Source organism: Tyto alba, unplaced genomic scaffold (assembly GCF_018691265.1).
Source record: "Tyto alba isolate M040663 unplaced genomic scaffold, T.alba_DEE_v4.0 Super-Scaffold_45, whole genome shotgun sequence".
NCBI lineage: Eukaryota > Metazoa > Chordata > Aves > Strigiformes > Tytonidae > Tyto > Tyto alba.
In genome coordinates this window covers 35,812,645-35,833,956 of record NW_024881321.1, presented here as the reverse complement: position 1 = coordinate 35,833,956, position 21,312 = coordinate 35,812,645, and the positions used below count along the sequence as shown (strand labels likewise).

At 37.5% G+C, this 21,312-nt stretch overlaps 1 protein-coding gene across 1 annotated transcript in view; it reads left to right on the top strand.

The window, feature by feature from the left end:
• ANKRD10 (ankyrin repeat domain 10) overlaps positions 1 to 18,730 on the top strand; it is a 38,254-nt gene extending 19,524 nt beyond the window's left edge. Inside the window, exons 4-6 of the mRNA XM_032997123.2 lie at positions 10,255 to 10,490; positions 14,080 to 14,175; positions 17,068 to 18,730. Of these exons, the coding sequence (XP_032853014.2) occupies positions 10,255 to 10,490; positions 14,080 to 14,175; positions 17,068 to 17,534 (799 nt within the window). The 3' untranslated portion in view covers positions 17,535 to 18,730. The remainder of the gene's footprint in view (positions 1 to 10,254; positions 10,491 to 14,079; positions 14,176 to 17,067) is intronic.
• The last annotated feature ends 2,582 nt before the right edge of the window (positions 18,731 to 21,312 follow it).

Below are 21,312 nucleotides of genomic sequence, written 5' to 3'. Positions count from 1 at the left end.
GTGCAGTATAGTTGGGGAAAAAAAACGTGGCTGTTCTTGTTTAGTTGTATAGAACATATAGAACAAGCGTTTTAAGATTTGTCGCTGTAATGTTGTGTTGACGGTGCTGCAGTATGGAGGCTATGGGTGTTGGAATTTGTTCTTCCTTTCCCACTCTGCATAAATTATTATGGAAAGGCAGAGTGGTTTGTACATTTCAGTGGTGAAACTGTTCTCCTGCAAAATAATTACAAGTAAAGCCTGCTAATTTCTTCCATGTTTAGTTTCACGCTTGATTGCCATCATTGTAAAAGAACCTAACATGGTCTGTAGGAGGTTGTGACCACGAAGTCAGGCTGTAATTTGGATTTAGTCTCAAGGAAAGATTTGGAAATACTGAAGCAGAATCTACATGCTTGGGTAACTGATAAATCAAAATGTGGAAGAAAGAGTCTCAGTCTTGAAGTAAACCAGGATGGAAAAGGGTAGTTTTCACCATTAGAGCTGTTCTGAATAATTGCAGGAAACCAAGGTAAACTCTTACCATTGAGTTCCTGTTCAGTTTGAGAGTGGATTATTTTTAGTGGAGGTGGAATAATAGTAGTTACTGACATCAGTTCAGAAATAGAGTAAGAATGTGAGAGATTGTACTTTTTATGCATAAAGTTAAATTCTTCATTAAAGCAATTATATTTTACTACTTTTCTGGAACACAAAGGAGGTTCACAGGATATGGGTCATCTTGATAGGGGAGCTTGTTCATTAGTGACGAGCCTTTGTGATGTATAGCACCGATTGCTTAGCTGTTCTTCAGCCCAAAGGAGCTGGATAAAGAACGTTGAAGTGTTACCAAGACTTTTATGTAAGGATAGCTCAGATTTCTGACAGAAGTGTTTGGGTTTTTGTTGGGAGTGATCTGCCTTCACATATGATACTGTGTTAATATTCATTGTTCAACTTCCCTGCAGATAGATTTTTTTTTTTTTTAAATTCTGTAAGATAAGCTATTACTGGCAGCAGAAGCCTGGGTGTGGTTAAGTCGGGTGGAGAAACCTGTGTGTTATGAGGTGTATCTTGGCCAGGGCACAAGGTAGATACAGTGGAAGAAACAAGGGTGCAGTATATTCCCAAATACAATAGTCTGATCAGTTCTGATGGTTAGTCTAGACATCGATGGTGGTAATGATCAGTGTATGGGTGCTGTGCTTGATCTGTTGATATGTTTTGACTGAATATGTGATGAGAGAGTTGTTAATTGCAGTGGGCGTGCTCTAGCTTCTACCGTGTTGATTTGAGTTTCATTTGCTGCTCTAGTTTGTGTCTTCTCAGTGCAGTTGATCATAGTTCAGCTAGTACCTTTGAACCTGGACAAAACCCAGTAAGTAGTTGTGGCAAGGCCCAGAACATGTTCAGGTTGGTCAGGAAAGTTTTCCAATGTGTGTCATGAGCTACGGGTTGCAAGATGTATCTCATTGCGTGGCGACTTAAGAAACCCTGGAAGAGCTTTGGAAGCTGTAATTTAGGGAATATGTTACTCTTCTGTTTCCTTCTTTCTGTTTTTCTTGATGTTGCTCATACATGGTAGATAAATTTTGTTTTAAATGGAGGAAAATCTAAGTTGAAAAAGCTTTCTTGTGAAACTCATTTAAAGTGCTATGTACTTCAGCAGTTTCTTAATCCAAAAGATCTTCTATCTGCTTGAGTAAGACCATCAAGTTACTTTTGTCACAAAAACTAAAATTTTGTGCGGTTTGATAGTCTCCATGCCTATTACAGGAACATAATACATCCATCTAATACCTTTAGTCATTTAATTCTCGAATTTTTTCCCCCATTTGGCACAAAAATACTTCAAAATTAATTTACCTCTTTTCTTTAGTTTTATTCCTAAGGTCTTGCTGTCCATGATTTTTGTACTGAAGCTCTTGAACTTTTCCCCGTGCTTGACACATTTGAGAGAAGCTTGCTGTCTTCATTTTTCGAATTCTAGGCTGTCACTGGTTTTCAGTGTGTATGTTGAGGAGAAATAACATGAGTTTCTTAGCTGCTAGAGGCATCTTGGTAGAATCTGTGTTTCAAGGTTGTTTATCTTTTCAAGTCAGAGTTTGCACTGAACATTTCCTTAATAATCTTCCATAATGCTTTTCTCATTGTAAGCGACCTTGTCTGCAATTCCTGGTCTGTTTCTAGAAACATGATAGCAGCAATGATAGTTGTAATTTTCACAAAGTTGGCTTGTCAGGTAACTCTTACATTGTCTTTGGACTTACAGTGACTGCAGTACTAAAAAGATGCTTATTTGGAATTCATTTTTGCTAGTGATCTAGGAAATACTTATTTTCATTTTAATGGGGAAGGTCTTTTCTGTTTTGCTCTATTGCAATCAGACCGTTGTTGTAAGAATTGCCATAGTCTTTCATACCTTCTTTTTGTGAGTTGTGTTAGTAATTACTTCTTACATAATCGGATATGAATTTTAAAATACTGTTGATTGTTTATACCAGGCAAAATCAGATAGGCCTATGTTGTTCAGGCAAAAGTTTACTTGGATCTGCGAATCATTTTACAAGAGATACGGAAAAATCTAAGTCCATTGTTTGAGGTCTTTCTTAAGGCATATAAATTGGAATACAGATACAGCAATAAATCACTGCCTGATAGTGATGCTTGTAGTAATTCTAATGCTGCCTACTGTGGTTAATGAATTCTTTCTTCTGCTGGCATTTGCTCAGTCGTGAGTTGAAGTCTCTAGGAGAGATTATAGCTGCATAATTCATAGTGAACCTTGTTTTTTAGGTGAAAAAAGTGGCTTCACAAAAAAGAGCTTCCTTCTTTCCAGTATATTCACCTTGTTAGGATTTTGGAGGATGATCTGAAAAACTATCATTTTTAAAAGTCTAAAATAATTTCAGCTGCCACATGTTTTGTTGTGAAATAAAAACTTGGCACCAACTTGTGCTTTTGTAGATGCCCAGTATGTAATTCTAGCATGAATTTTTGTAGCTGTCCCCAGCAGTGACACACATCTGTTTAGTTAAGAATATTTTTCTCTTGGTATCTGGAAAAAAACATGTTTGACACTATTTCACAACTCTTGTATTTGGACACCAAAGGGTTAAAACACAGTTTAGTATTTTAAAATCATTTTGCTTTAGAAATTTTAGACTAGTATACTGATGTTTATATAGGAAACGTTTTTCTCACTGTGGGCGTTTTAGTGTTCTGATCTTTTTTTTCTCTTTCTTCTTTTGTTTTGTTTTAATCCTTGTATCTGCTAATTTTTGTGTAGGAATAGTTACTAATTCTTTTGAGATACAGCCTACTAAATTTAAAGTAATTGAAGCCATGAGTTGACCGGTAATTTTAATCCATTCTATATAAATTTCGGTGAAGAACTGACAAATTGGTTTCAGGATGAAAGTAATAATGCTTTAAAGGCATAAAAGGCTTCGTATCTTGTTGTTAAGGTGGTCACATGATAATGGCTTACATATGGAATAATGTGCTACAGCACTTTATGTATGTTAATGTAACTTTTAATCTTATTGTTGCCTGCAAATATGTGATCCCTTATGATATAAGTTTCCTGTTTATGCACCATTGCCCGTTTAAATCAAACAGAAGATTCTGAAACTGTAAAAACTACACATGTCAATGTTTTACAGCTACGTAATTCGAATTGACTTGATTTTTTCAAGTAATCCTAGAAAGGGGGAGCATTCCATATAGAAACTGCTGAAACTGCCACAGGTGCTTCTCCGAAAACCTTACAGTTGTGGCATTGAATGTTCAGTATCGCTTCCTTTCTGCACACAAGGCATACTGTTGAGGTATTTGTTGCGGTGATTGGTTTTAATGCTAATCTAGGAATTCAGATATAGAATCTATAGATTTGCATGCTTTGCTTACCCTAATTTACAGTTATCTACATTTTTATTTGTAAACTAACAATAGATAAGTTGAGATCAGTATTTTTTAACAGATATTACATTGATATACGAAAACTGTGGTTTATTTTCTTAGATTGTCGCATGGCATTAACAAAAACACAGTAAGCTGTAGGAGATGTAATCACTATTTAAAATTAAACATTTAGGGGATTTTTTTACATATATGAATGGTTTTTTCAATAATATTTACTGTTGACTTTTTGTAGCAAACATTTGTTTTGTTTTTCAAGGTATGTGACATTATAAGTGGAAGATAATGTATTTCAAATGTGTTTATATGTTAAAGACATAGAAATGTACATGCTTTTTCTCCAATAAGTATAAAAAATATGAACAATTGAAACAACTGAGAATTAAGTTCTTTATAAGTAAATTCAGTGTAATATATAATTCAATGCAGGAAGCACAAGTCTATCTTTTCTTTCTACAGATCCTTCTAAGGGTAAATTCTGTAAGTTATCTTGAAGAAAATCTTTCTTACACCACAATAGTCACATTTAAACAATTATAAGTTTTGTTTTACTTGTTTTGGTTTTTTTACTTTCTATGACTTAATCATAGTGAAAGTGTCTTGCATATGTTTTGAGAGCTTGCCTCAGATTGTTTCCTTCCTTTAGTGAACTTCTCAAAACAACAAATTGTAATTAGACTGAAATAATAAAAACATCCTCCTAAACTAAAGCTAAACTGAAAATTAACTTCCTGTTTCTGTACACCAATTCTCTTTGGTCAGTTAACATATTTATCTCTTATGTTTTTGAACAACCATTTAATTGCACTCACAGACAACATTTCTAAAAGCATTTCAGAAGAAGGAAATCTAAAGATATGTTTCATCAGTGTCCTGTTTATAGCTGCTTTAATTTGATACCAGGACTCTCAGATGAACTGGGCCCTTAAAATGGAAGTTTTGATGATGTCAACCGAAGGGAGAAAAACAGATTTGAAAAAAAAATAATCTTCTTCATGCCAAGATTAGTCAGTTTTGAAGACTGCCTGTGGACATCACTTGATGGAAGAAGAAAAATATGTTATGAGAGTGTTATTTTTAAGCACTGTAGAAGGTGTGTGAATAAACGTATATACAAAAGTCAGAGCTTTACTATAACAGTATACGTCTTGAGTTAATTTGTAAAACACCTGTCACTACAGAATAATTCAAGTGTTACACGTAATCTGTCAAGGAACTTCAAGATCACCTGCTTCTACTCATCCATACCCAGACTTTCCTCAACTTTTCTCATGGATTTTTTTCTGTTTAGAGAATAGCTTTATAATACGAAAATGTATCTTTCCAATTGCATTTGTCTTTCTTTTTTTGCTTTGGAATTAGCATATCATAGTTCTGTACTTTGAGGAAAACAGTATGTCTTTATCATTCCCAGATCCTGGATTTTAGCCTGCAAGAAGGCTGAGGGTAAATAATACCATGCTTCATGATTCTACTTTGTTTCTAGTAATAAGAATGACATGGAAATAATGAATAAAGAAAAAAATACTGCCAAGTGAAAGAATCTTAACAGGACTCATTAGTTTTTCATAAACTTGAATTGCTTTGGAAATGTTGCAAGGCTTGTGTTTTCTAAGCGTAGAGGGAACTGACCTTCTGACCATTCAGCAAAACTGCATCTAGTCCTGGTTAAGGTCAAGACAGGAATTTTTCTCCTGTTTGTTCAAACCTATGATCCTGTCTGGAGTAGGTGCCAAAAATGGAATTGTATTTTCAGAGATTTAGTTTTCAGTGTCCTTTCTTCAGTTTTTCCACCTGTTTCTGTAGCTGGACTGATGTCCTTCAGAGATGTCTTTGGGGTTTGGCTTTTTTTTTTTTTTTTTTTTTTTTTACAAGAGAGAATGGGAATTAAGTTTTTGGAGCACAGCTGTCTGTTTTGACAGTAACTAGGCCAGCCTTTAGAAAATACTGCACCAAGTCAGTTAATACTATTAAAAAAAAAGACTGACTAATCATAAAATGCATGTAACTTTTCAAGGCTTGGCCTGATATCTTTAATATTACTTTCCTTCATCCTTCCACACCTTTCGTACTGGTCGCTTCTTCCTTCATAAGATTGTCTTTGAAAAATACCAGTCTGTGTAGCTTATTACTTGCCTAGTCTTGTTTCAGCTAGGTAACCTAGCTTAGAGAAAAACCCTGAAAAGAAATACAAACTTGTCCTCAAGTTTGGCATCTTTGTTGGGGAAAAAAAAAATAATCCCAAAAAATCTCAAGCCACCCACAAAACCTGCAGGACATTTCCATACTTGTATTTAAATTCTGAGTAATGCAGTTACAGAAATAGAGCTATCATATTTGCTGTATGATTATCAGTAACAAAAGGGCAGCTTGCCTGAAGATTTAGTATCAAACAGTGTGTTCTGAGCTTTGCAGCTTCCCTTATTTTAAGGTATTTAGGGTAAAAGATCAAAACTAGTGCTGAAGGGATTTTTAACTTAGAAAAATACGGAGTATAGGTGGAAAAGACTTTTCAAGAGACGTGATATTTTGAGGTATTTCCACCCATGTTGTCCAACGGTTTACATATTTCTTTCTTTCACTGCTTTTCTGTCACAGCCCAGGTCTTGAAGTTATTTTCAGTTATAAAATCCTTTACCTAGTCAAATTCTTTTTCTTTATGCAGGCATCTGTAAGAAATGAAGAGGAAATGCCTTTCAAGGGATGTGTCTAATAACTGAAGTAGTTGAAAATTTACTTAAATATAGTGATTACCTCTGAGTTACCTGCTTGTTGATTTTATTTTTTTCTTTAACCACGCAGTCTATGTAATAAATAGTCTATATAGTGTATATATAGACAAATGAATCATCAGTTACTACTCCTCCTTCTCTTCACTTGAGAGTCAGTTTACATATAATTGCAGTTCATAACCAAGGAGTGACAGGGATTACACGCAAGAGATTGAACTCCTCACGTGTAGTTGGGGCAGTGAACCATTTCTGTTTTCATTCCTGTAATGGAGCCTGTTTACAGTATCTTGGCTCATGGACTGAGATGAGGTAGCTGCTTCATTTTCAGACACTGGCAGCATTTGAGGTAGACCATACACTGCAGATTTAGTAATAGATGAATTCCTGGTTCCTTGTAACTGCTGCTGTAACAGAATAGTTCCACTCCAAGTCCAGATTAGCATTTTTAAAGAATGGTCTGGTAGATGCCCTAGTTTTTTAATTAATTCAATTACTTCAGGATTTCTAGAAGGACTGTGTAAGACTATTTTTCTGTTACACACTTGGAATCCTCACAGTGATAATAGTATTTCTACATGTTTTGGGAATACATAAATCTGTTTCACTCTGGTAAAACTTTGGGATGCATGTTGAGAGCATTTTCTTTCCTATTTTGTGCACATGATTAACTTGAGTTAGCTGGGTTTTTTTGATTACTTGCGTTTTGTTAGGATGAGCTAGTATAGCACTCTTGCTGCCTTTTGTGTTCCCACTGACAGATTTCTCCTCCCAGAGAAGGCTAGAAAAATGAGCCAAAGAAGTAGGTCTTTTTTATCCTTCTAGCCTGTCTTTGAGAAAGTGAGACTTAAGAGTTTCTGTCAATTTTGTCAGCTTCTCCTTTTCTCTATCCCATCAGTATTGGCATGCAAGCCATTTAACTGAAAGTTGAAAGTATTTGAAACTCCCAGAAAAATCAAGCTTCAATTAAATTAATGGAAATTAGCAACTGGATATCAAAAAGATCCTCAGTGTTCCCACTAAGAGGGAGCAGAAGGAACTTAACAGTTAAGTTCCCTTTTCGTAGCTGTTGGCCAGCCAGTTTCTGAAGTCATCTAGATCCTGTCATCCTTTTATTTGATTTGACTTTTTTCTTTCTCTTTTTTTAATTTCTAACTTCTGAACACAGGAAATTCCCTTGAAATTGATAGGCTAAATTCAGGCTCAGATTGTTAAGAGAGATATTTCTAAACTCAGAAGCAAGAATGCTCTACCCAATATGATTGTTTACCTTGAAAAAATACGGAGAGCTTCCAAAATACTCCTGTACAACAAGTAAATCTTTGTCTACGTATTGAGAGTAAGCTCTTCAGGAAGAGATGGGGACAGATCTAAAAATATCAAAGGTCATTATATTTTAAAATCACAAATACTAAATTTATTTTGTTTCTGGGAAACTTACCTTTTCTTTTGCAGAGTTTGCTCATGTAGCCTTACACACTTGCATCTTAGTTTGTACATCTCCATATGCCTCTGGAAACTTCCATCAACATTCCTTTGGGAAATGGTGATTTAACTTTAGTCTGTCTTACAGTGCGTTTTTCAAAGCAGAGTTATTGTTCAATAACATTTACTAAGTAATAGAGATACATGGTCCTTGAAAATTTTATTAAATTAGGTGGTCATTCAACACCATATTGGTCATTTTTATCTTTGCATAACTTAATCTTGTTTAGATTTCCTTTACTGTCCTTCTGGGGCTCGCAAATTTAAAATGGACTTCAGAGGACTGAGCTATTCTTTTAGACCAAAACAGATACGTTGAAATTTCTATTTCTTAAGTTGTAGTCGCATTGTGTTACATCCATATGCTACACAAATAAATTGGAACTGTTAAAAGAGCATTGAATGTTGGTTAGCAGGGACCTCAATAGGCTCTATAGTTCAGCATGGGAAATGATTTGACTGTGTTTTACAGAATTTCTGAAATCATAATCTCTTAAAATGATGGGAGGAAGAGAATCCTCTGGAGATTCGACATACTCTGTACTCTGAATCTTTCTCCTAATGCCTAATTTCAAATATCCTTTGTTCGTATTAATCTTTATGAATACTGCCAGCACTGGACACACAGAATGGATTATTCTTATTGCAGCTGTCTTTCAGGTATTCAAAATTAATACCTCTACCTTAAGGTTTCATTTCTTTTGACTAACTAGGTTTTTCAGTCTTCTAAAGTCTTCCTTTCTAGACCACTCTTGGCTGCTGTTCTCTGGATTTTCACTAGTAGTCCAAGTAAGTGGTGACTTAGAATATTGTAGTATGGAATTAAATTACCCTGATCCTAGCCTAATGGATTTTATGATTCTGTAGTATTTTGACTTTTCCAAATTTTACATAATCCAGCAGTATCCATTTATGGAATTAGTCTTGCTGTTTCTAAGTCAGGTCTAAAGACTTTTTGGTCTTATTTTTACAGCAAATAAGTTGCAGTGATCTAGGAAGCATATCTGGGCTTTGTTCTTTGTTTTCTTTGCATGAGCTGGAGTGAGTTGTTTTCTACTTTGTATGAGCTTCAACAGAATCAGGTCTGTTAATCTTCTGAATTCTTAGTGTGTTGGCTGGTCTGTTTCTGGATTTTTAAGTAATGGACTTGTCTCAACTACTGTGGCCAAGAAACAAAAATTCAATTTTCGGATTAGTTAGATCTGTCTGGAAAGGCAGGGAAAACCTGGGAAATAGTTACTGGCATCTTTTGTTTCACAATCTAGTTTTGTCATTTCTGGCCCTCTTGTCTCCACTTTTACGTGCTTCCTTATGAAGTTAGCTGCTATTTCTACGCACAGACTTACTGTATGTTTGTGTAAATTAATGTGATTATCACTCTTTCAGATTAAACCTCTACATCACTACATGTCCTACCTGATTTCATTTATAGCCACTCTGATGCATTAGAATATTCAAAATCCTGTGCCATTCTCTCATGAATGAAATAGTCTTGGTTCAAATAACAAAGCAAGTCCCAGCACTTATGATGTCACATGCTTTGAAATGAGAAACAAACCAGGGAAAAAAAAAAAAAGTATAAGCAAAGCATAACTAAGTATAGCATCTTTATCTATCTATCTTTTCCTATATATGTATATATTTTATTGTTAGGAAGAACAGTGATGTTGTTGTTACCTTAGAAACCAGAATGCCATGGACAATTGCCAAGTCATGTTAAGTTTGTTTTGAGTATTTGATCTTTTGCTCAAGTTAAAGCAATAGATTGCAGAATAAGCTGCAGAAGATGGTAAAATTCAAGGCTTAAATTAGTCTGAAGTTTATGTAAAGATCAGATACTTCAGACTATTTTAGAGTAAAGCATTTTGAGAAGTTTAAATAGGAAGATGTTTTTTTTTAAGGCACATAGTATATTGATTTTATTTGAAAGTGTATTGTCTCCCAAATTTTGCTTAGAAGCCAGATATATGTGCGAAAAGTTAAGTTAGTTATAAAACTAAGATTGATAACTAATTTCTTAATGGAAATTTGCTAAGTGTATGTTTCTCTCATCACCAGCAGATAGATAGTCAGTAAGGGCAGCAGCAGCAGCAAGCTAGCTTGACGAATGAGTGTAATTCAGTTTCTTTGTATTGTACAGCTTGAGAAATGCCAGTGGCCTGACAGCAGCAGACCTTGCACATACCCAGGGCTTCCAAGAATGTGCTCAGTTTCTCTTGAACCTCCAGAACTGTCACCTGAATCATTTCTATAGCAATGGCACCTTAAATGGGGTTCATCAGAATGCAGGTCCCAATCCATTCAGTGGTGGGACAAGTCGAAAGAGATCCTTTGAAGATACGGAGTCTGCTGGAGTAAAGAAGGCTAGAACGGAAGGTGAGACCCCAGAGGTAAAAGGGATGGGATGATACTGTTGCTGAGAAAGGAAAATAAACATTTTAAAGCCCTTCAGAGTGGATGTTGAGTGTTTTTGCAAACTCACGTACATACCTAAATTGCATATTAATGTATAAGAAGCAGATGAATACGATTATTCCATGCCACAAGATCCCAGCTCTCCCTGTCATCATCTTGGTGTGTTCAGAAATTTCTATTTCCAGAGAGTGCTAAAGTTACATGATGCCAGGAATAATATGTGGAGGAGTAGGAGCTGAAATTAGCTTCTACTCCTTCCTCAATTTCTTCTCCTTCAGGAGAGCCAAATAATGTGTTAATTCACAAAGATACCCGGCTGTTCAGATGGTAATTTTTCAACCTCAGGATTAATTCACAATTCAAACACTGTTTGATAGAGAAGATGGATGAAAGAAATGTAATGCAAAAAGATTTCTCAAATCGGGAGGGATTATGTGAAGTGTCCAGGATCATGTTCCAAGGGGAACTGATACCTTCCAGGAAGATGTAAGACTAGAATGAACCTTAAGGATTCCTATTCAGCCTTGTGCAATGAGGATACAGCTTCTTCCTCTGCCAGCAATGATGCAGTAGTACAAGCTCGAAGATACTTTTTGGTGGCTCTGTGAAGAAATATTTTTTTACATCTTATAAACACCTCAAATAACACAATAGAGAATATCTTCTGCTTCCTTTTTGTTGGTCATCCCATTACATTTCTGCAGACAAACCTTAAGGTTCTTCTCCCTGTGTCTAGCATCAGGAAAGAGACTGTAGGGCTTCATTGAAGACACTTTCTTTGGTTAGAGTTTATGTTCTGACTGGTGTGACTTTCAGAAAGCCAAATAAAATGGGCTCATGGTGCTTAATTCCAGATAACAAGAGGGGAATTGAGACCAAACCAATGTTTCTAAACACGACATGGACAACATAAATTATATGGACACTAGTATTTGCTTTAGTACTTGCTACCCAGCCACCATTTCAACTACACCAGGATCAGAGGCCTTAACGGGGAGCTCCATAGCCAGTCATAAATGGGATGTGTTCCTTCAGGTAGTTGGTCTGAACTGTAAATCATTTCATGACGGAGAAGAGTGCCTTTGCAATTAAGTGCAAGACTGCTTTTCAGGAATAATATGTCATTCAGTAGCTACACAGAATGAGAAAACTTGGGCGGTATACAGATGCCTGTGATAGCTGCGGAAGGGTGTCCTCAAGTGCATTTGTATTCTGTTACTGGGAGGTGCTGCTTGAAGTCAGAGGTACATACCTTCTGTTTTGAAGAGTTATTCCTTGTTCATAACCAGCAGTCCCTCTTAGTTTCAGAAAATTGTTCCAATCTAGTCAACAGGTAGTGTTTCCCCATAGTCTGTGGGAGTGGCACCGGGCTAGCTATTCTTACTCTATTTGTTGTCATGAAGTGGCAGTATCTGCATTACCTCTCAGCATAAACAGTTGGTCCAGTGGATAAGTTAGACTGAGCAAATAATATGTTTAAGTGAAGGAGATTTAAGCAATTACAGAGATGTTGGAGAAGCAACCAGAACAGATAATTTTTGAAATCTTTACCAATGTGATGTTTTAAGACCTTTGCAAACAAAGCCAAGGCTTTGCTGCATTTGCTTGAAGGTTTTTAGAGTAATTAAGAGATGCATCCCAACTGCAGAAGAGCTGAAGTTTCTAATCTGGCGTGTCTGCCCTCGGAGACATCAGCATCAGGAATGTATCTGTCACATCAGTGTAAAAAGAGTGTGAATGAATCGCTGTTCTTGAGGCACTTTGTAAACAACAGAGCTGAGTAATGAGAAGTCATGGGTGCATCTTTGTGCTTAGCTAGCCTTTTACAAAAAGCCCAATTTTGTGGTATTTTTGCCCTTAGCAAAACAACACTGGTCTGTTGTCCTTTAAAGGTTATTTGCACAGGAGATTTTAGGTATTCGGAGAGGGCAGGCAACCTGTATTTGCAGGGAGGAGTCAGACTTTCACGGCCATACCCCAAATTGGAACTATCACTGCTTTGAAAAAACCCACTTGTGACCAGGCACAGCATATGCCTTTTATGAGAACCTGTAAGCAATAGAGTGGGAAGAAGATAAATACTCAAGCTGAGCTTTGCCTGTTGTCCTGAAATAGCTAAACTGGGCAGTGGGTGGAGTTTACTTACAGGTAATTTTGTTTATATGCACACACATGTATCTGCTATTGGGTGCATAGTATTAAAAAAAGCTTCAGCCTCAAAATTCAGGAACACTGATACCTGATACACTGTGATACAAACTAATGACTCTCTCAAATGTAAATGCAAAAATGCGTTCCAGAGGCTGAAGCTGAACTTAACAAAAATCAATCGGTGGGCACTTTCAGAATATACACCAAATAGGTTTGACTTAGAAACACGAGCTGAACTTCCTGTCCATTTTTCTGAAATCATTTCCAGGAATTTCACCCTGCTTCCCCGGGGTGGTGCACAGGGTCAAACAGGTGTGTTTGTGGCAGCCCTGATCCTAGCCCCTCTGGTCCATGGCCCTTGGCAGGTTGGCTTTTGCACGGTGCTGACTTGCCATACACAACCAGTGACTGTATTGGCATCATGAGCCTCAGGACAGCTGCTCTTAGGTGTTTTTTGTGAGGTGGGGATGGAGGGTGTTGCCAGGTGTACTCTCGACTTGCCCAGTATGACACTGCACTTCCATATTCCTCTAGGTAACTGGAACAAATGCCTTTCCCTTCCTGCTTTAGGGTAGTTTGAAGCACATTGATCAAAGGGCCCTGGTCTCAACTTTAAGTCCTGTGTGATCTCTTTGGCCCCGAAACACTTTAACTATTGCTTAGAGTTCCTTAAAAACGAGTAGTTTACAGAAATTTCAGTTGTGCCCAAGGTAAGGAGAGCTAACTTGCAGTCTACCGAAGAAGCCCTTTATTACAGAATATTAAGAGTGTGAGCAGTGTCTAGGTAAAGGTGTGTTAATGTCCGCGTGAGAGCAGTGCCTTGGGTGGTAGGTGTAAGAGGGAGTGAAGCCAAGCCTGGGGTGCTCACTAAAGCATTTCCCACAGCAGCCGAACCACTTGCCAGCTTTTCTCCGAAGTCAGATCTGTCTGTTCAGCCCTTGAAGGGGTCCCTGGAGCAGTCTGATGTGAGTAGGGGGTGAGTTACTGGGAGCTGGCTCTTGGGAGTGAAGGAGGGAGCAGTCCAGACTGGCAGTAGACAAATGTGAGGTAGAGACCGCTTTTGGTCTGTCAGGCACACTAGCTGTAAAGCCTAAATACGAGTAACGTAAATTGTGCTTTATTCAATGTATTAGTGCATCAGACTAATTGGTTGGTCTGTGGGTGCACAGTCTGAGAGGTACACTGGTAATGCTCCATTTCCAGGGACTGAAATGAATGTGCAGGTACTTAGCATTTACTTATTCTGCCTTTGGAATCCCAAACATGTTAGAAGCTTTCAGATGTGAAAAATTTACATTTCTTTGTAAACAGCTTTTGCTTTAATGGTCAAAGTACTTATCTGTTTGTTGACTGAGTTTTCAGGCGTGCACGAGTAACTAAATGTGACTTTCTTTATCAGCTTACAGCTTTGATGGCTTAATACCAATGATGAATGGAGGAGTTGAGGACGATGCTGACAATATGCACGTTGATAGAGAGTTTGCTGTTGTATCAGGTGGGAGTGGACAGTTTCCTGTTAACTACAACAACATTCAAATGGTTGAAGACACCAAACAACAGGAGAATACTTCTGTTGGACCAAAAGAAATTGAAATATACACTGTTTCTGCAATGCAAACTCCTTGTCGTTGCAAGAATCAATACGCATTTTATTTTTAAGTATAAAACTTAGTCCTTTATTTTTGCACATTGTTGTCTAGAGTCCTGAAAACTATTGTATTGCTGTAACACCCATTATATTGGGGTTTAGTAGGTATCTAAAATTAGCTGTTTCATGCAATATATTGTAATGGTGAAAGAGAAGGTTTTTTAGTAGTTTATTACTATTTCAGATACGCAGAAATCCACAATGGCTATTTCACTTTTAACCTGAGGCTTATATTATGTTGTGCCTTGTTTTTAGTTGCTATGATTTCAGGTTAAAGGAAATTCAGAAATCATTTAAATTAATCATTTAATTTCCAGTAGATATATTTAATTGCTAAGAAGAAGACTTGATAGGGAAACATACCCTAGTGTTTATATAGCTTTGAAAATAACGTATGTTACAATGAAGAAACTATATTCAAAATAGACAAATACTATGAATAATAGACATGTACTATGTGTTAAGACTTTGTTCAGACACAGTGAAATAGGTGCAGGACCCTGCTATGTTTTTGGGGGGGTTTTTTCTAAATAAAAGACTGGACATTGCAGATCTTACACTAGTATTTGGAAGTAACAGACCTTGGAAAACAGGTTTTTGTATTTTGTACCGATCTTCATGAAACAGTCAAAATGTATACTAGTATTAGTGAAAGGGCTGCTTAGTCAAGATGCTTTTGGTAACCCCAGGATGTGTAGAGTTTCGATTAAAAGTGTCTTGGGTCAGCTTTTTCCATGCACTTCGTAGGTACAGGCATGGAATTACTATGATAGTGCATTATTGCATTCAGAAATTAATTTATTGCTTTAATTTCTAATGTGATAAATATGTTTATGCTTTGTACCACAGATCAAATTCACCAAAGGGAATTACAATTAACAGATATTTTAATATATTAGGAATAAAAATATATATATATAATCAATACTTTAAAAGTAGACTATGATATTTTCCAGTGATAATTACTAAGTGTTCTTATTTATGAAAAAATGGTTGTCTTTCATAAATATACTCTATTACTATAGGTGCTAATTTTTAACAAATAATAACATTCTATGATTATCACTAGAACTATTCATTACCTACTTTTGCACATTAACTAACAGTAGTGCCATTTCTATTAAATTTGATTTGGCGAAGCCAGCCTATAAGAATTTCTTTTTAAACATTTAAAATTTTGCACTTTTCAGTTAATAAACACTGTATGAAATTCCTTCTGTGCGTTTTCATCACTGAAACGTTAGCTTTGATGTCTTGATGGGTTTGGGGTTTTTCTTCCACTTTCAGTAAGAATTTGGCATTAGTGAGCTCAGCTGATGTGGTTGTTTTAACTCATGTAGGGACTAAGGAGGACACACCAGGTAGTACATCCAGCGAGCTACAAATCAGACCCATTTCTTGGCACTGTGTATTGCTGTATACGAAGTACCAGTATCGTAAACCGTATCTGAAATGATGTCCCTGAGAAAGACCAGGGGGCCAAAACTTCAGATCCTCCCTTGTCAAACAGTGGTACTCATTACGCATCACTTCAGCAGGAACCCAGTGTTTTACAAATGTGGGAAGTTACCGACAGACTTACCGGCCTGAATTGGAAATAACGCAGTAAATGCAATCCGGTCTTGCACGTAGGTTTATGCATTCATGTATACATAAACATATGTGCATGTATCCAGGGATAATAACAGAATGTAAAACCTTTAAATGTCACCATATAGGTCTGTAGTTTCTGCATTTGCCTTGCTCATCTTTACCAATATAGACGTAAATTTTAGCTGTCCTTTACTGGTAGGCATTTTTAAGGCAGAACATATCACCCATTTTTTGTGCTAGTACTTTGAGTACCACTGCAAAAATAGACATTTCAGACATACTGATGAAATCTGTTTATGGAAATAAAACCTATTGTGCTAATTACTAAATTCAGAGGAGAAATTGCTTTAAAACAGTTGTCAGTGATTTTTGCATGCACATTTTTAGAATATTGTTTCCTACTGCTAACCTTTTTTAGTCTTCTGTGCACTCTGCTGTTGCTATTGTATGGCATTTTGCATGTGGATTGTACAGATGTTAATATAAACTTACCATTAAATACAAACCTGCCTAGTATGTTATCTAGCAAGCTGCTAGATAAATTGAAGTACTTTCTGAATAAAGGAGCTTTGAAAGTTTTTGTATTAGCACCCCAACATAACATTTCTTTACTTGACTTATTTCAGTGTATGCTGCACTGTGAGAGTTATCACTAAAAAGGAAAAAAAGAGCCACGGATAAATTACAACTGAAAAATAAAACAACCTCTCACCCTCTCACAGATCCTCAGTTCTTGTACATACACAATCTTCCATCCCAAGAGGGCATTACAGTTAGGGTGGAAAGATGCCTTTTATTCCACCTTTCAGAACACTTCCCAGAATGTTGTCTGCAGCACTTATTTCATACGGTTAAATGACAAAAGTGCTGAGAAGTTCACATTGTCTTTGCAAAGATTAATATAGGCTATTTACACATTGAATGCAGACAGATAGTTGCTTTTTTGACATGAGAATCCATGCTACGAGCTTACTAGTCGGCTCTCATTACTTTGAACTACCTATGTTGTTACAAGTAAAGAAAGAGTAGGATTATTTTCAAAGCTGTGTGTGGAAACATTTTTTTAAATCGGGAGTAGAGTGGAGACATTTTGATGTATTTCGATTTATTCTTAATTGTTGGTGACAGGTGTATTTCTTAATGCAGATATGAATAGCAGTAGCTCCATATTGAATGCACTGACAAATGGATGTGCCATCAATGGACATTTGGATTTCAGCGCCGCGCAGCAGCTCGGTGGGATGGATGCCAGGCATGAGGAGTGTTTAGCACTAACACCTAACGGAATAATTCCTGGAATCACTTCTCCCAGTAGGCATCGAATTCATCCCAGTAACAGCACCGAGGAACCCGAAAAAGCCATGAACAACTCCACTGACATGTGTGGATCCCTACACCTGAACGGAAGCCCCAGTAGCTGCGTTTCTAACCGGCCCTCGTGGGTGGAAGACCCCGGAGACACTCTGCACTATGGGCACTACCATGGTTTTGGGGATACTGCTGAAAGCATCCCCGAACTTAGTAGTGTTGTTGAGCATTCCAATTCTGTCAAGGTCGAACAGAGATACGACAATACTGTCCTAGGCACAATGTATTTGTATCACGGCTCCTAGATGAATGACCTTTATATCAGACGCATATTGAAATTGCTACCAAATGAAACCGGGGGACAAAATCCTCACATAGCATTAAATTTGAAGATTGCGACTTAACTGCTATTTTTACACTTTGTTTATATGAAAGGTAGACCTTTAATTTGAGAGCCTTATACAATAGTTGTAGTTTGTTGCATGTATGGGGCTTATTTAGTGATAGAATAGGTGCTGTTATGATGGAATGTTTATTATTTTCATTTTTTTATTATGGAATGTTCTGGTTTTGTATTTTTTTATTTCTAAGCTTGTGAACACTATCTTTCCCTTTTTAGAGCTGTTTTCCCTTTTATTAAAACAATGTTTAACTGAATTTTGTGAAGAAAATGTTGCGTGTGTGCATCACTTAGAAGTAAAGATTTTTCTTTTCCATATCTTCTGCTGAAGCTATGGTAGCAATATCAATGCCAGCTATCACTATGCAAGGTTGAAAGTGGCAATCTTCTGGAGCTTCTCTGACTTTCTAGTTTGTACATTTCTTTGGTATAATTAGATGTTAATCTTGAAATTTTTTGAGCAGGTTGTTTAAAAACGCAGAGGCAAAATTGGAAGAAGTGACTGTTTCACTTCCTGTAGCGTAGAAGTGCTTTTCGTTGTTGTTGGGCTCTTTGCATTATTATAGAGTGGGAAAGTGGGCTGCCTTTGTTTGGTCGCGGTTGGGTGTGCCTCAGGTTAGCTCTGCATTTGTGGCGGTTTTCTTTAGCTTCTCTCCTTTATATGTATGCTTGATATTTTACCATAGCTCACAGACCGGAGGCATGTTGGCGCTGTTCTGCTTTGTACGCGGTTTAAAATTGCTGTTACTTGTTATAGAATTTGCCAAGTCAAAATATTTGAGTTTGACTGTCTTGGATATACATTTATTGTCCTTTTTTTTAACATATGCTTTGAAAGTGTAATGTTGTGTACTCTTTGGGCTATGCTCACGGAAAATACATTGTATTTAAAGCTTAATACACAAATCAAAATTCATATAAGTGCACTGTATGAGCACTAATAAGTTGCTGCTTTGTGTTATGATAAGTGAAGAATGGGGAAGAATATGGTAAATGAGATAAACCTTCTGAATTGTGTTGATTTTTTGGTTCTTGTTTTGTTTAAAAAGGGACCTTTAAATTGGATTTTAAAATAAACACACATATTACATTGTATCTGAATATTTTGTTTAGACATTATTATTTTATTGGCAATTTGCGCAAGGCTTTAATGGTTTTTAAATCACATTTCTCCATAATCTCTCGGTGCAACTGTGGATTTCTTGATTTTGTCAGTATACGGAAGCAAATGGGAGCAGCCTAGTAAGTTGTCCTTGGTTGAGTTACAGATTGAGTTGCATACTGGGTATCCTGTGTATGCAGCTTGTATCAGCCTTGAGCTCCAAAAATGGGTTAGAATACCAGCTGCCTGATCTTCACGAAAACTACAGTCCCCTTTGAACGTTTTCAGGCGAGGTGCTTAGGGACTACAGGGAAGTCAGCGTTTTAAATAGACTTTACACTCCACGGGGTGCACGTGTCTGCATACAGGATTCTCACGGTGTGTCCAGACGGAGGGGAGCACTGATAGGAAGGTTGGCCGGTCCTTTTGCACATACTCGGTCAGACCGGCGAAACTGCTCGGTGCCATCAGGAGACAAAGGAGACCACGACCCACGGCTGAATCCCACCGGAGGCACGCGGCTCCTGGCGCCCGCGTGACCCCTTGTGCTTCAACGGCGGCACCGGGGCCCTGGGCTCGGGCGACTGAATTTTGCTGAGGCAGCGCCCAGGGCCACGCGTGCCGTCCCCACCGTGCTAACGTGAGATACTAACTTAAATTTGTTGTGGCGTTTGGGCTTGGGGATCTTGCTAGTATTTGCCAAGCTGGCTGCATATGCTTTCTCGTGCTGCTTCAGGTGAACCCAAGCAGCTCATAGTTATAATAAGCGCTGCCATCTCACGTACGTGCCTGTAAACTGATTCCTAAAGGATTCTCTTTGGGTAACACCCAAGTTTGCGTGTGTCTGTTCCGATGGTAAAATTTTAGGAGCATAATTTTAGCATGAGGAGCTTTATACTGTGTTCGTAAGGCAAGGGTTTTAAAATTTGTGTACCTTTGGTTTTCATTCACTTGCTTTTCACATCTTTTCACCTAAAATTACCTTGGAAGACACTATTTCAAATTCAGAGGGAGAACTCACTGTTCTATTTACTCCTGCGTAGCACTTCCACGTGTGTGTGTGTTCAGCCACATGCTACGAGAGAGACAGATTTCAAGGTCCGCATCTGTTGTCAGGCCTCATGGAAACTAATTATTAAATTCTAATTCCAATGAAATGCAGAAGACCAGTGAAGGCCGTATGATGTAGACACACCGTGTGGGCTTGCTGGGTAGCTTCCTTTACGACTAATGTTGCAAAAGATAGAAGTCTGTGACAGAGTATGCCTCAGCCAAGAGCCGAGATGTATGATTTCTAAAGCATCGAACAATTATTTTATAAGAATTCTGAGACTGCCTTTCTGCAGGTGCTTTTTGAGACAGTATGTGTCCTTAGAGCAAAGGCCATCTAAAGTCTGGGGTTTAAATTATTCCATAAATCTTCAATAGAACGTGAAACAGGGAGTCACAGAATCGCAGCATGGTTGGGTTGGTGGATGCATACACAGGTGTATGGTGCTGTTAGGAACCCATATCACCCTCACAGGGTAAAGGTTTTCCTATGTTTAATTGGAATTTCCTGGTTTTCAGTTTGTTTTGTAATGTCAGATACATGTGAGCAATAAAACCATAAAAGTAACAAACCTAACGGATCCAGCTGCACTTCTGGAAGGGAAGGGGCTCAGTTAGTAGGTGAGGAACTGACGTTGTCAAGTGTGGAGCGAGTTCTACCAGGTGTAGCCATGTCTTTCCATATGTAACTACAGATGACCCCGAGGCCTTGTTTTTAAATACCTTGCTGTTAAAATACAGAGGACTTTCCTGGTTTTTTGCTGTGTTAGACCAGCTGACGCAGTTTAAGAAGCCTGGTAGGGCTCACCAGCCCCCTTCAGGCCTGAGCGACGAAGTTTCAGATTCTGCTAACAGGCAGCAGTGCTGAGCCGTTTTAATTATGCTGTGCTCTGCCATTCCTGGAAAGATTGCTGGCTTTTAATCACCTGGAGTTAAATTCTCACAGTTTTTTTGTTTAGCAAGGACAGTAGTACTGTAGGGCCGTTTGTACTCAGGCCTCTTGTCCAAGTCGCAAATTTTCAAGGCTTTTATCAACCAAATACTATTTTAGGTGATGCTTTCTCTTACCATTATCTTGGTTCTGGGAATCGTTCTCCAAAACTAAAGTTTACTTTCCATCTGCCTAGATTTAACTCAGTAGCACCAACATGAATTTCATATGGAATACGCTAACCAGTCATTCTCATCATCTTCCTGGTTATCTCTTTGGTCGAGACATAATTTTGTGTGGAATTTCAATTGATTTCTTTCTGGCTTATGTAGATGATTTTGCCCTAATTCCCCCCAAATGTCTCTTCGGTCCTATTTTGTTGTTCAAAACCATCTGCAAAGCTTTGGCAGAAACATAAATAAGCACAGTTTCAGGCCGTATTTTGATACAGAATATTTCTGACCAAGTAGTCGGAAGTTTGGCAATGTTGGAGGAGGGAAATGGGAAACATTATACAACTTTATACATACTTCTTTAATTCTTTTAACAATTGATCCCCTGATTCCAGATAAAATATTAGTCTTGACTTCTAACAGTTGT